The sequence below is a fragment of the Macrotis lagotis genome, chromosome X, assembly GCF_037893015.1.
Source record: "Macrotis lagotis isolate mMagLag1 chromosome X, bilby.v1.9.chrom.fasta, whole genome shotgun sequence".
In the NCBI taxonomy this organism is placed as follows: domain Eukaryota; kingdom Metazoa; phylum Chordata; class Mammalia; order Peramelemorphia; family Peramelidae; genus Macrotis; species Macrotis lagotis.
In genome coordinates, this window is record NC_133666.1 from 449700906 (window position 1) to 449715074 (window position 14169).

The 14169-nt window shown below is 31.8% G+C and overlaps 1 protein-coding gene across 1 annotated transcript in view; it reads left to right on the forward strand.

The window, feature by feature from the left end:
• LOC141501401 (C2 domain-containing protein 5-like) overlaps positions 1-14169 on the forward strand; it is a 119466-nt gene that overhangs the window by 47217 nt on the left and 58080 nt on the right. Inside the window, 1 exon segment of the mRNA XM_074205317.1 lies at positions 4784-4892. Within this exon segment, the coding sequence (XP_074061418.1) occupies positions 4784-4892 (109 nt within the window).

Consider the following 14169-nt stretch of genomic DNA (forward strand, 5'->3'; position numbering starts at 1 on the left):
GTTATAAGCACTTTTAAAAAGAAAAACCTTTTCTTACATTTCCTATTTTATGCTGGCATTTAAAAATACACATAAAATTCTATTATGACAAATAACCAATCAATATAAAGAAGGATTCTGCATACCATAACTGTTACCAAAATAGGTTTTTTTGAGGACAAATTCATCTCCATTCCTTTTCCCCATAATTCTGTGGGTCTTGTTTGCCTCCCAACGAGGCAAAGAGAACGGAACTGAACCAACAGCTAAGCAGCAATTTTCTTGCTTTGTCATTAAGTAACAAATATCATTCAACTATTCTTCACCTCTTCTTCATTTAAACTAATCATCTAATCCCATTTGAATAACCCTACCTTATAAGAAGAATACAAAAAGACCAGTGCTCTTAGAGAAGAAAACAGATGAAAATAAAGGTAGATGCATGCATGACTACCTCCTCCTTTTTCTTAATGGATTCAAGAAACCTTTAAAATTTTTTAATTCACTGCCTCCAGATCTTTGAATTCTCTTACTTTTGTCTCATTAGAATTGAAATGTGATTTAATCAAATCATAATAATTACAAATTAGTAATTTGAGGTCTCCTGGATTTTGATGTAATGGAATTTTATATGTATATGGTGTCTTTAATATGTCTGTGCCTAAAATTTTACATGTCTTTAGAAATACAGTGAATATTACTTTGTATTTTATACTGGAATTTCATTCTTATAGCAAACTTGAAGCCCATAGGATGATCCATATGGGATTGAAATTTGTTATTGTAAACTGTAATTTCCTTCATGACCTGAAAAAAACAAAGCATGGCAGTATGCCTGAATCGTTTAACTTCTAACTACCTGTTGAGTCTCCATAACAGGTGCCTAAATGCAAGAAGTCCAGTAATTTGTAATAATGGATTGAGTGTAATTTGTTTACATGATTTGTTTCATTTACTTGTGGCTGTGTTGCTAATGGACATGTTTTAAGAACTATTTAGAACTAGAAACACTGAAACATACAGTATGTACTCCACATATACCCAAACACATGCTTGGTGGAAACCTCAGATTGCTTAATGACTATGGATCCACTTAGATCCTAATTCTCTTCATACTTTGTTTTCCTCCTTGTGGAGCAAGGAGCATAATTTAAATATTTATTTGAGAAAAGAAAAAAAATCCCTTCTCAGCCCAACATTCTTTAAGAGTTTATTGTTTCACGTGCCAAAAAAAAGTAAGCACTTAAGTGATAAGTGTCTACTTCATAGAAGGAAAAGAGAAAGATAAATGTATTTAAGTTTTTTCATGACTTTGGGTTTTTACATATAGACTTACTTTTCACTAACACCAGTACGAGTGTTTTCTGTTAGTATCTTACTTTCCCCAAACATAAAGCAGTTATTTTCTGTGTGCAGCATATTGACTGCTTCCTAAATTTTAATTGTTGCTTATAATCTGTAGCTTGATGATGCAGTGATTAGAATGCTGGGCTTAGAGGTAAGAAGACCTGACTTCAAATTTAACCTCAGCTTCTTATAAGCTCTGTGACCTTGAGAAAGTCACTTGACTTCTGTTTGCCTCAGTTTCCTCAGCTGCAAAATGGGGATAATAATGGCACCTATCTCACAGAATTTTAATTAGTATAAAATGAAATAGTATTTGTAAAGTTCTTAAAATCCTTATTCCCTTTCCTTTCCCTATCCTCTACACCCCCCTCTCCCCTCATACAGTATTTTTAGTCTGATTCAGGAAGGACTAGCTTCCTTCAGAGCAAATTAATTTTTGAATTCACATTATTGATATTCCACAATAGCAGCTTTAACAGATTATTACCTGTGTAATGGAAAGATCTAATTCTTGTTTTTGATATTTATGTTTATGCAAGAACACTTGCTTTTTAATCTTTTTAAAAGGATATAGTTTACTTTCATCAAGTTATCTTTTTTTGTTTGTTTGTTTAGGTTTTTGCAAGGCAAATGGGGTTAAGTGACTTGCCCAAGGCCACACAGCTAGGTAATTATTGAGTGTCTGAGACCGGATTTGAACCCAGGTACTCCTGACTCCAGGGCCGGTGCTTTATCCACTGTGCCACCTAGCTGCCCCATCATCAAGTTATCTTAATGTCTCCTTACCTAAGTCTTTGAGACTTAAGGTTCTTTAGTATAGCCCTTCAGTGTACTGTTAAAACTCTTCTTCTTGGGCATTTCACATAATACATATGTTCTCTAAGCTAGAGAGTAGTTACAGTGTAGGGTTGCCCAGAAATTCAAAAAAAGACACTAAGAAAGAAGTCAGTCTTAAATGTTTAGACTTTGATGCAAAGTATAGTTAACAAGCAAAACTTCCCTGTAATTAAAATTATCTAAAAGTAGTATGGGCCACTTTAGAAGGGAGTGGGTTCCTCCTAGTTGAAGATCTTCTCTAATTGACTAATGATAGATTTGTGGTATATGTTCATGTATAGGTTGTACTACATAACTTTGGAGATCCCTTCAAACTCCAAGTCTATGCATATGTTTTTGTTTTTTAGGGTTTTTTTTGGGCAAAGCAATGGGATTAAGTGACTTGCCCAAGGTCACACAGCTTAAGTATTAAGTGTCTGAGGTGGAATTTGAACTCAGGTCCTCCTGACTCCAGGACTGGTGCTCTATCCACTGTGCCACCTCCGTATGTTTTAATAATTAAAAAAAAACCCTAGCATTTCAGGGAAGAAAAAGGTATAATAACTCCAATTTTTTCTTATCTATAAGACATTTAATTTTGCATGATTAATTCTTTTAACTGATATATATATATATATATATATTTTTTTTTTTTTTAGTTTTTGCAAGACAAATGGGGTTAAGTGGCTTGCCCAAGGCCACACAGCTAGGTAATTATTAAATATCTGAGGCCAGATTTGAACTCAGGGTCTCCTGACTCCAGGGCTGGTGCTCTATCTACTTTGCCACCTGGCTTCCCCTAACTGATACATTTTGATAAACCCAATGAGTAGATCAAAAGTTTTTTTGTCAGTCTTTGCTTGTTGAGTTAAACTTAACCATTATTACTCATGTCTTTGAAGAACCTTTGAAGAATTCAAATAAGTTAACATGTGTATAATGCTTTGCCAGCATTAAAACACTAGTAATTGCTAACTTTATTGTTATTAAGACCCTAAAAAAAGACCTTTTTTAATAGCAGCAATAGCCATAGCTACTTATATATATATATATCACTTTGAAAATTAAAGTTTTGCAAAGTGCTTTAAAAACTTTTAATCTGCTTCTCTTAACTATGAGGCAGGTTGTTGGAATAGGTACCTCGGATATTATCAGAGAAAGGAACCAGACCAATTTTCAGGATTCCAAAACAGCACCTTTTCATTATGTCACCTTGTCTCTCTCCTTAAATGTAGACACTATTATTTCTGTAAAGGTCCAACTTAAACAGTAATAGATTGTTTCTCTACTTCAGAGAAGTATCTTTGAGTCCCTTTGGCAGGCTGCCCAAATCTGTGGACTTATTGTTAGAAAATTTTTTTCCCATCCAATTTATGGACCCATAGAAATCTGTCTATATACCCCTTTAAGGGTCCATGACTCTGGAAGAGCCCTTCCTATCACTTCTTTAACACTGTTTATGATACTTTAGGTACTACTTATTAAGTTGTTACTATCTGTAAAATGTGATTTTTACAAAATGTGATACTGAACATTTACTTTTTTGTTGTATCGATACTTTGATGTACTTAGGGTAAAATTGATATAAGCAATTCTGCTGGTGGTGCAGATTTGGATCCATCTTGACCATTTGATCTAGTTATTCTTATATATGCTTTTAATAGGGGACAATAGATAAAGTACTGGACTTGGAATCAAGATTACACACTCAGACACTTACTAGTTTTGTGATTATTGGCAGATCATTTAATCTTCTCTCAACCTCAGTACTTTCATATAGAATTGTTTTAAAAGAACTAAATAATTTGTGAATGAATGGCATGAGTTTATTAATGAATGGGGACATTGAGACTTGTTTTTTGATCTTCAGAGCTTTTTTCTTATTTTACTCTGATTCCAGTGATCTTTAAAAAGGTATTAATGTTAGTACATGTTTATTCACTGACCATTAAAAAGATGTACACTTACTAGTTCCTCTCTTCTTTTTTATTTCTATCTCTCCCAGTATTTGTCATTTCAGAATTAGAGACATTCTTCACTGCCTTTTTCTCTTCTTTACTATCACCTTGTTAATAGCCTTGTCCAAATCATGAAAGAGAACTTGGATTTGAAAGAGTTTCTGGTTATTAGGGCTGGAATGGGAGTGAAATATATATACTTGGAATCCCGGGAACTCTGAAAACATTTTCCCTTGGAAACATTGTTATACAGAATAGTTTGTTGTTTTATTAGTGTCAGGTTTACAAAGTACTTTACTTATATTATCTTATTTGTTTTTCAAAATCCTGAGATAGGTGTTTATAATTTCTTCTCTCCTCTTCATCCCTCATTTTTTAGATGTATAAGCTGAGTTTGAGGCCTCCCTGTTAAGTGACTTGCCTAGGATCACACAGTTGAGAAGGGATCGATTTGAAGCAGAATTTGGACTCAGGCCTTTTGGATGCCCATTGCTTTCTATCTACTATGCCATCTAAGTGTTTTAAGTTAACAAATGAATTACATGATATATTTTTAAAAATATATCTACAACTGGCATGCCTCTGATTTCAGTGGACAGAATAAATAAAATAATTGACATATGTTACTGGAACTTTGCAAGTTATTGACTGACTTTCTCCCCATACCCCTTTTTTCCTACCAGGAATTTCCATTTTTTACCTTGACGGCATTTCCTTCGGGATTTCTTGTTCATGTTGGGGGCGTTGTTAGTGCACGTTCTGTGAAGCTTCTGGATCGCATCCACAATCCTGGTATGTTGAAAAAAGGAAAATTGTTTTGTAAAATGTTCTATTAAGTTTAGGATTGAATTTTTAAAGTGATTTCTATAAATTGTTTTAGACTTTTAAAGTTAAAATCTTCTAAAAACTTCAAGAAAGTGTTATACTAAAGATATTTGTTTCATTCATTTGTATGAATTTTAAAAGATGACTTTTCAAACAAATTGTTAAAAACATTGATTAATTTTTGGTTTAAAATTTAGCCAAGAAAGTACATTAAGGTTGGCACCTTTGGAGCTTAGAAAGATAAAATCTTGCCATTAGCTACTGAGCCATGGCTATCATTAGTTAATTCTGTGTTGCAATTAATATTTATATATTGCATATTTAAGTAGTTCCTTTCCTACTTAGGGAGGAGTTTTAAAATTTAATTGAAAAAGTATGTATATATATATAAAATGCATATAAATTTGTAATATTATTATGAATTTTCAAAACATTTTTAATATATCTGTGATGCTCCTGTTTGCTACATTGCTGAATTGTTAGCAATTCATTTATATTTTTAAAAAGGAAGTCATATTTTTCATTCACAGACATTGATCATAATTGTAAAGGAACAAAGGAAGTAGGCAGCAGAATATAGAACAGCCACCTTCCTGAACAGTAACCTCTAAAATCTTCTGAATTCTGATATTCTAAATTGAATATTCTTCTTTGACATTGACTTGATGTATGATCTTGCCCAAATTAAACATTTTTCTTTTGTAATGTCAGTATCTCTCTCTCTCTCTCTCTCTCTTTCTCTCTCTCTCTTTTTCCATATGTGTAGCACTTGGTTTATATTTTATTAACTGTTTCCTTATTTTTTTTAACTTAATAGTTCTCATAGCCTCTCCATGAGTACACATATTGACACCATAAAAAAGTAAAGTGTTTTGAAGCTCTCATGTGAAAAGCACAATCTCCATATAAGTTTTGTTTTCTCTTTTTCCACAGTATTAAAATACTTTTTGGTTTAGGAGTTAAATTAGTCATAATTCATTGTTGTTTGGGTTATTTTTAATTTTCGGAGAGCAAAATAGAAATACTTAGATAATTATATACATATACATTTTTGTATTGGGCATTGTAGTTCTGAAAAAAAGGTTTTGGAGAAGTGATATTTACTTTGGGTGTGCATGCATGAGCCAGGATTATTTAGCCTAAAAGGTTGGCAGCTGCATCTTTTTAAAGCATCAGTCTTCTCTTCCCACCTACCTACTTCTGTTTTTCTGTTTTTTTTTTAAAAATCCCTTTGTTCTAGTTAAAAACTTATATTCAGAGTGTTAGAACTGGAAAAAAGATTAGAGATCATTATCTTTAAGCAGTAAATATGTATGTTTAAGCAGTAAATATGTATATATATGTATGTAGAATATCCAGATTATTAGTTTGTCATACTAATACTCTTAAAGATATTGGTACATCAATTTTTTATAGTAAGTTCCTAATCTCTATTTTTATGTCCTTGTATATTTTGGGATAAAAAACAATGGAAATATGAATTTAGAAGATTTTATAAAACTTATCTTGCCAACCATAGGCTAGTCACAGATTATATCAGCCTAAAAACTTTGACACTAACATTTTATTCAATAACATTTACCACCTAGTCACAGAGAAACAATAAGAATATTTTTTAAGGATAAATCCAAGTTTGGTTAAACCTTTTATAAGTTAAAAATATTGTTTTAAAGTTTTACCATCTGTGCTCTGATTAAATTATGAAGCCTGGGAGAACAAGCTATGTATAGGATAGATACTTAAGCCAAAGTATTGTATTTAAAGCATCAATCCAAATAAAAAATGTTAATTAAGTGCCTATTATGTGAAAGGTACTGTAGTAGGTCCTGCATCAAGTTTGTTTTTTTTAAGAATTGTTATCTCTATATTGTTTACTACTAGCCATCCATGTAGCAAACATCCCTAAATGTGGTAAAATATCTTGCTTTAATGATCTTCAAATCACTGATAACTTTTCTTCTTTGAAAATATTTTTTGGCTATTAAATCAGCATAGTGTTAATCCTGGGTTTATTTGTTGTGAAACTAGAATACCTCTCACTAGCCTCTCTGTCCTATGAGAGTGAATACATCTTTGAAAAATAAAACTTTAATTAAAAAACCCACTAAATTGAAGTTAAATATATATCTACACATGTAGATATATACACATGTGTGTATATATTATATATATGTTCATATTTCTATTGAATATGATTTTGATTAAACTGACATATAAACTTAAACTATATAAACAATTATGCATTATAAAGGAATTCATATTCAAGGATAGTAAGTTAAATTTTAAGTACTTATTAAAATTCTTCCCTTATAAAAAAGGTTAAAATGCTAGTTTATAATACATTTGATTATCTTAATTTATTAGCATTCATTGATGATAACATTAAGGGAGAAACTGATGATAGATTGAGATGCATGGGCTTATTTTAACATGCTCTGCTTGCACTCTCAAATTAATTTATCAGAATTATTGAAGTCACTGATTTCTCTTGAGCAGGGAATATAGGAAATTATTTCAAAGGTAGTACTTAGGGGAGGTTTTATTCTGAAGATGGCAATACAGCTTTACAAAGTTGTGATTTTGGAATTATTTCACTATTAACCTTTCCTGCTTTCCACTTCTCCCTTCTCTACCCACTAAATATTAAGATTGGAAAAAAAATCATGGAGAAAATAAGTATTTAAGAATGTGTAGCAAAGGGAAAAATGGAGTAGTTTTGAATATTAAGGTATTCCTCATAAAGGATATATTTTTTCGATTGCTATAGCATGCGCCTTTTTCCCTATTTCAACTTTTGAATTAACTTTACTGTCTGTCTTTCCAGTTCCTGTGAAATGGTGTTGTCAATTATGTTCTTGTTTGTAGTGTTTTATTTTCTACTATTCTGCTCCTAAAACTAATCTACTAATTTGATGTTTTGAACTCAGCCTTTGTCGGAATTATGGGTAACACAAGATCTTACAAACTGCTAGACTGGAATAGTTTCAATTCAGGTATTTTATTAGTCATTCAGTACTACATATGCTGACAAAAATTATGGCAGCTCAGTGAAGTTTTTAGAAATTTTTTGATTAATTAGGTGTGCAAATTCCATTATGTTAATAATTTTTGCAATACAACTATAAATGTACATACATTACCTATAGCTTTTCTCAGAAAAGCAATATTAGAATCTGTTATCCTTTAGTAAAAATCTGTTAATTTTTTAACTAATTTTATTCTGAAAGGCTGAGCCATCCATTTTATTTTTTTCAGTTCTAAATTAAGATTATTTGCAGATTCATTTGATTATTTTATAAATGTTATCACCTTTTCAATAAGTAAAAGAATGAGTAGTTATAAAAATAATTTACTTTAAAAATCCCTGTGGGATTTTTACCCAGCTTTCAAACTCAAACAGTTCAATTGCCATTTAAAGTTGAATTGATTCTTTCAAATGAATTAACTGAAACAAAGCAAAATAGAAAATTTTAAAACTGTGGAGTTCTTAAATATACAATTTTCAGACTAATATCCTAAAATTATCTTTAATGTAATTTGGGGTATTCTCTACAAAAAGTATATGATTCTTTCAAAAAAACTTAATAAGTTTAGGCACATATTAACATAATTTAAGGCACATGTTAAAGATGTTATATACTTGAAATATCAGTTTTTATCATTCTAAAATATAAAATAGATTTAGAATGAAGTTTGCTGTTTCTATTTCAAAAAATGTTTTTTGCAACATCAAAAAATTGAACACTGTAACAATTTTGATTACTTTTCCAGAAGTAAACAAAAGTTTGAGAAATCAGAAACAGAAATTTTGTGGACTAAATCCTTCTGTTTTCCTTTACTGGATTTTTTTTTTCTTGTGAATGGAGATCCCTTTTTTTCTTTAGAGGAAATTTTACATAAGAATATATTTTGGGAAACTGAAAAATCTCTCTTATAGCCTTAAGATAAGATGGTGGAAGAGAAAGCTTCACAGATGATGATATTGTCTAGAATAAAAATGAATATATTTTTGTTCTTATCAAGTAAAATTATTTAAATATTTGATATTTTAACAATACTTAACTTAGGACATTTCTATCATCCTTTCTTTTCCTTAGAAGCTGTGAGGTGATAAAATCATTAGTCATGATTAAGTTTCACATATTGATACTTTACCTAAAAATCTTATATAGTTTTTTAAATTTCATGTCATAAGATATATCAGTAAAAAGTTTTTTAGGATATTAGAATATGTCCCATAACATTTTCTTTATTGAAGAGTGTTTTTTTTTGTCTTAGGGGTCCAGGATTCAAATCTGAAGTAAGTAATGCATGTATGACTTGTAGGCTACACAAATTGCCTATTCATCATGCGGATTTGCCTAAATTCAGTCTAGTAGGAGAATTGTAATCAATTTGCAAGCCTAGACTGCATTCATTGGCAAATCTTTAGGAAAATGGTTTCCTGTCTCAATTTTTGCTAGCATGCTCTCACTTTGATTAGCATAAAAATAGCTAAATACATAATAGTTAGATGGCATTTTCTAATTTTACAAAATTGTTAAGGTTTCAGTGGAAAAACGTTTTTAAAAATTTATCATGAATTAAGTACGAGGAATTTAAAATATGAAACTGAATTTATTCGGTAATGATGAATTAGAATATGCTCTTTTTAAACCATAAGAGCCAGTGTTACCTCATGGAAAGAATTCTCATGGAAGTAGAAGGAAGACTTGAATTCTGTTCTGGACTCTTATCTTTTACTGGCTTGGGATTTCAAGGCATTAGCCTCCTTGAACTCATTTTCATGTCTGTAAAATGGACATAAGTTCTTCCCTGTCTTCTCATAGGTATGTTTTAAGAAGCAAAGGAAATAATCTTTGTGAAAATGCTGTGGTTACATTTATAATGCAGCTTTTTTTTTACAATTTTAAGCAAGAGTGAGACTTTACAAATAATTTATAGTATCTTTAAAGCAGTTACGAGATGGACTAAAGAGCACTGATCTTGAAATCATCATCTATGTTGAAATCCTGCCTCAACTATGTAATTTTATGTGGTCTTGGAAGGTCAGTCAAGCTCTCTTTGGGCCTCAGTTTCTTCTGTAAAATTAGGGTTAGGGTTAGATGAGGTCTGTGATCTCTTCCAACTCTAAGGTTTATGATCCTATGAGCTATGTTTAAAAAAAAAGAAATAAATATATTCACTGAATTATTTAAGAGTTTGTAGACTCTAGTTTAAAAGCCATAGATAAAACAATAAATAAATTCACTTGGAGAAGTAAGGAATTAGTTTTTAATAAGCAGACTCCCTTAGGGCATGGTATGGGCTGTAAAAGTACATCACAATGAGGCAGGATTCCATTGTTTTCATTCATGAGAGTCTGACCTCTGCATGTTAGAAAGCAAATACTGATCCTATAATGAATATGGTCCTTTAGTATATTATTTCCTCATTGAAATCATACCCACATCTTCAGAATTTCATTTCTCCTACTTCATATGCTGGGAATAATTGATTTTTTATATAAAAATAAAGGATTTTAAATCTAGAATAGATTGTAAAGGTCCCATAATCAGGCACCTTCATTTTATGTAAATCAAAACTGAGGTCACCTAAGAGGTTAACAGGACCTTCAAAAATTCTGAAGTGGCTGATGAGGAAATATAATTAGATGTTTGTTTCACATTAGAAGAAAAATATGAGAGGAAAAATTTAAAAATACAAGAAAATGATGGGTACAGTGAATATAGGGACCAGGGAAAAGTAGTTTGTGGGCATTAAGAATCAGCCAATCAGGACATAATTTAAAGAACTAGAAAATCTGAAGGTTTTTGGACAAGCAGGGTGATCTTTTCAATTGTGATGGAATTTGAATAAAGTAGAAAGAAAGGAAACATACTTTGTGAAAATTTAGTTTATTCTAGTCCTTAAGGAATTAAGGGGGCGGGTATAACTGGTACTATAAAAGGGTTACAATAGAATTTGGGAGTACAGTGATTGGAGGAAGCACTATATCTTAACATTTAAAAATTAATTAATGAATCTGTCTCAGTAATCAAGTAACTAAGGCAAATGAGACAAGTAATGGGTGATGGGCTAAATAGAATATAAATCAGGAGTAAAAGTGGAGAAAGCTTTAAAAAAGGATTTTAATTTTAACTTTTACACATAATAATCTTTTGATTGAAGTATTTCATAAAGCTTTCTTTCTTGCTGGTAGTGATGTGCTCAGAAAATTTAAAGTAATTTTTATAGTCATTCTTTGAAAAATACTTGTAAATCAGTTTGCTGGGGAAAAATGTATTTCACAAGTACATATAAATTACTTATTTTTTATGTTTTATGCCGTTACTTTCTGATAGATTTTTGGAAGCTGTATGCCATATATTCCTACAGATAAACAGGAATTGACCATGTTAATAAACATCAGGATAATACATGCTACAGATTTTGATTTCTGTTAAAGGAATTAATTCAGTGTGTTATGGAAATTTTTCCAAATAAATCACTTATTAATTTAGTTTTCACATGCTAAAGAATGACATATGACTACATTTCTAACCACAGATTTTGTAAATATCAGAATGAAACTTTAAAAAGAAACCTTAAATTTTGTTAGTGTTTGTAATGCAGTATGTTAGAATCTGCTTCGATATGCCTCTTTAGAGATGATCATACTTATCGAAATCAACCCCAGATTGTCCTTTAAATTCTTATTAGAGTTTTAATTAGGTGCAAAATCTCTTGAGATTTTTATAGTTCCTGACTTTATCTGCTTCCCTTTGTCCCTTTCCCTCATTAGTTTATGAAAACTATACCGATAGTACAAACAAAAATTCCTTACTTTAGAGAAAAATACTGCAGAAAAGCAGGAATGAAACTTACTGTCTTTTCCAGGGTGATCAGGGATAGAGGGGCAGGAAATCTCTTTCAGAGATGGAGAAAGAGAGATTTAATGTGTTCTTTCTGGTCTTGCTGCTGGATTTTTGGCATTAACTATTGAAAATGCTTGTATTGTTAGCCATCCTGCCAAGCAAGTGATGTGATGGAGGAAGTTAATTTCTGTGGATCCTGTTCTTGGTGCTGAATCTCTTCTTCCTTCTCTCTGACTTCCCAGTCTAGATAGTGGAAAAATAATTTAAAAATCATGAAGTCAGTTTGGGTACAAAGTCTGAGTCCTGGAAGAAATAGACATGGGAAGTTTTCAGTATTGCAGTGAAGGAAAAAGCACAAACAAAAGTTTGAGAATAAAACAGTAAGAATAACCAACCTGATCAGAGCAGGGGATATAGAGGGAGCAGAAGATTCAATTTTTGAGCCCAAAGTCTTTTCCCTATCAAAAGGTCTGTTAAAGTTAACGAATAGTAAAGTGCAGCGGCCTTAGAACAGCAACATTGAAGACATTTGTTGAAACCCTGTTTTAGGCAGATTTAGGGTTGATTTCAAAAATTGAGCTTAAAAATTACTACCACAGTTTGACCTCAGTTTCTTCATCCATTAAATATATAGTACTTCTTTTACCTCTCCCTTGGGGGTAGTTTTGTAAAATTTTAGCATTTGTAAAATGCTAAAGAAATATGTGGTGCTCTTAGTAGAAGCATTCCTCCATAACTCTCTTTGTAGTGTGGAGTTGACCTGGAACCTAGAGAGACAATCCCCACTGACTCTTAACAGGTTCTCTTAAAGAATCTAATTAAGCCAAAAAAGCCAAAAAGCCACATAAGTCTGGGGTATCTCTTATCTGAGACCACACCTCTAAATTCAGAAACTAATTATCAGAGTATTGACTAACAGGTGATGTTTTTTGTCATGACAATTCGTGACTTATCTACTAAAGAGTTGAGAAGTTACATTATATGTTTGTGGAGAGAACACATAAATTAGCAAAATTCCAGATCTTCAAGTATTGCAGTATTATTGATGTTATTTTATGTATTCAGCATTGTATGAATGAAGTATTATAAGTAGGAAGTGAAATAAATTTGAAAACAAAAATACATAGACTATTTACTCTAGATAGAATTGATTGATAATGAATGGATTCACTTTGTGGTGTTTTGGACAGAATTTGTGATTTCATTAGTCCAGGGAGCTCTGTCAGGGAAAAATTTCTTCTGCCAGCTATAAGGTACATTATCTGTAGCTCTGTAGTCTTAGAGATTTGCCCTGAGCACAGAGGTTAAATTGCCTGCCAAGGGTCACAGGTAGAACTTGAACCACTTAATCTTGTTTTTTTAGGTTTTTTTTTTGCAAGGCAAATGGGGTTAAGTGGCTTGCCCAAGGCCACATGGCTAGGTAATTATTAAGTTTCTGAGACCAGATTTGAACCCAGGTACTCCTGACTCCAGGGCTGATGCTTTATCCACTATGCCACCTAGCTGCCCCTACCACTGATCTTGTTGACTTCAAACCCAGACTATTATCCATTGTACTATGTTTGATTAAATAGTTAACATTTATTGAATATCAACAGTAAAGCATTGTGTTATGTGGTACAGTTGTTAAAGGAATTCAGAGATGAGAAAGGCCATTGTGACCTAGTAAGAGAATTAGTACAAATCTGAGGCTTAAAGGAAGTATAGAATTTTTAGATTGGTGGCAAGAAGAGAGGAGAAGTTAAAATCAACACGACTTAGGTTTTAAAAGTGAGCATCGCTTATATGGCAGGTAAAAAAGAGAACAATTGAACTTAGTTGTATAGAAGGTTCATGTTTTGTCTGGTTAGAGAAGAGATTTGTAATGGGGAGCTCAGATGGTCGACTGAGGCCTTAGAACTTGAGCCGATAGATGGCATTTGCCGGGGGTTCTGATTTGTGGACAGTATACCTAACTTGTGTGGGGACAACCAGCTCAACTTTTCCAAAGCCTCTATGATAAAATCAAAGCATTTAGTGTATATCTACATATATCTTTATCTTTATAGATCCATTAGATAGCAAATGTGTTCCTTAAGCAAAGAACAAACTTTGTTTTAAAAAAGTATTAAAATGAAGCATGCCAATTAAGTCCTGTTAGTCTAGTGACAAACATTCATGTACATTTCTTAAAAGAAGATAAAACTGAGACCAAAATTAAAGCATTTATCTGAGATTCAATTTGATGTCTTTTCACCTTCCTCAGTTATTACTGTTGCCTAATAGAACTCATTTTTTTTTTTTATGGAAACTCCTTGTATTCTTCTCCCTGCTCCAAGATTGCTTATGTGTCTTTTGTAATTTTTGCCCTGTTCTCAATGCAAAACAGAAAAGTTGCCCTTATTGCT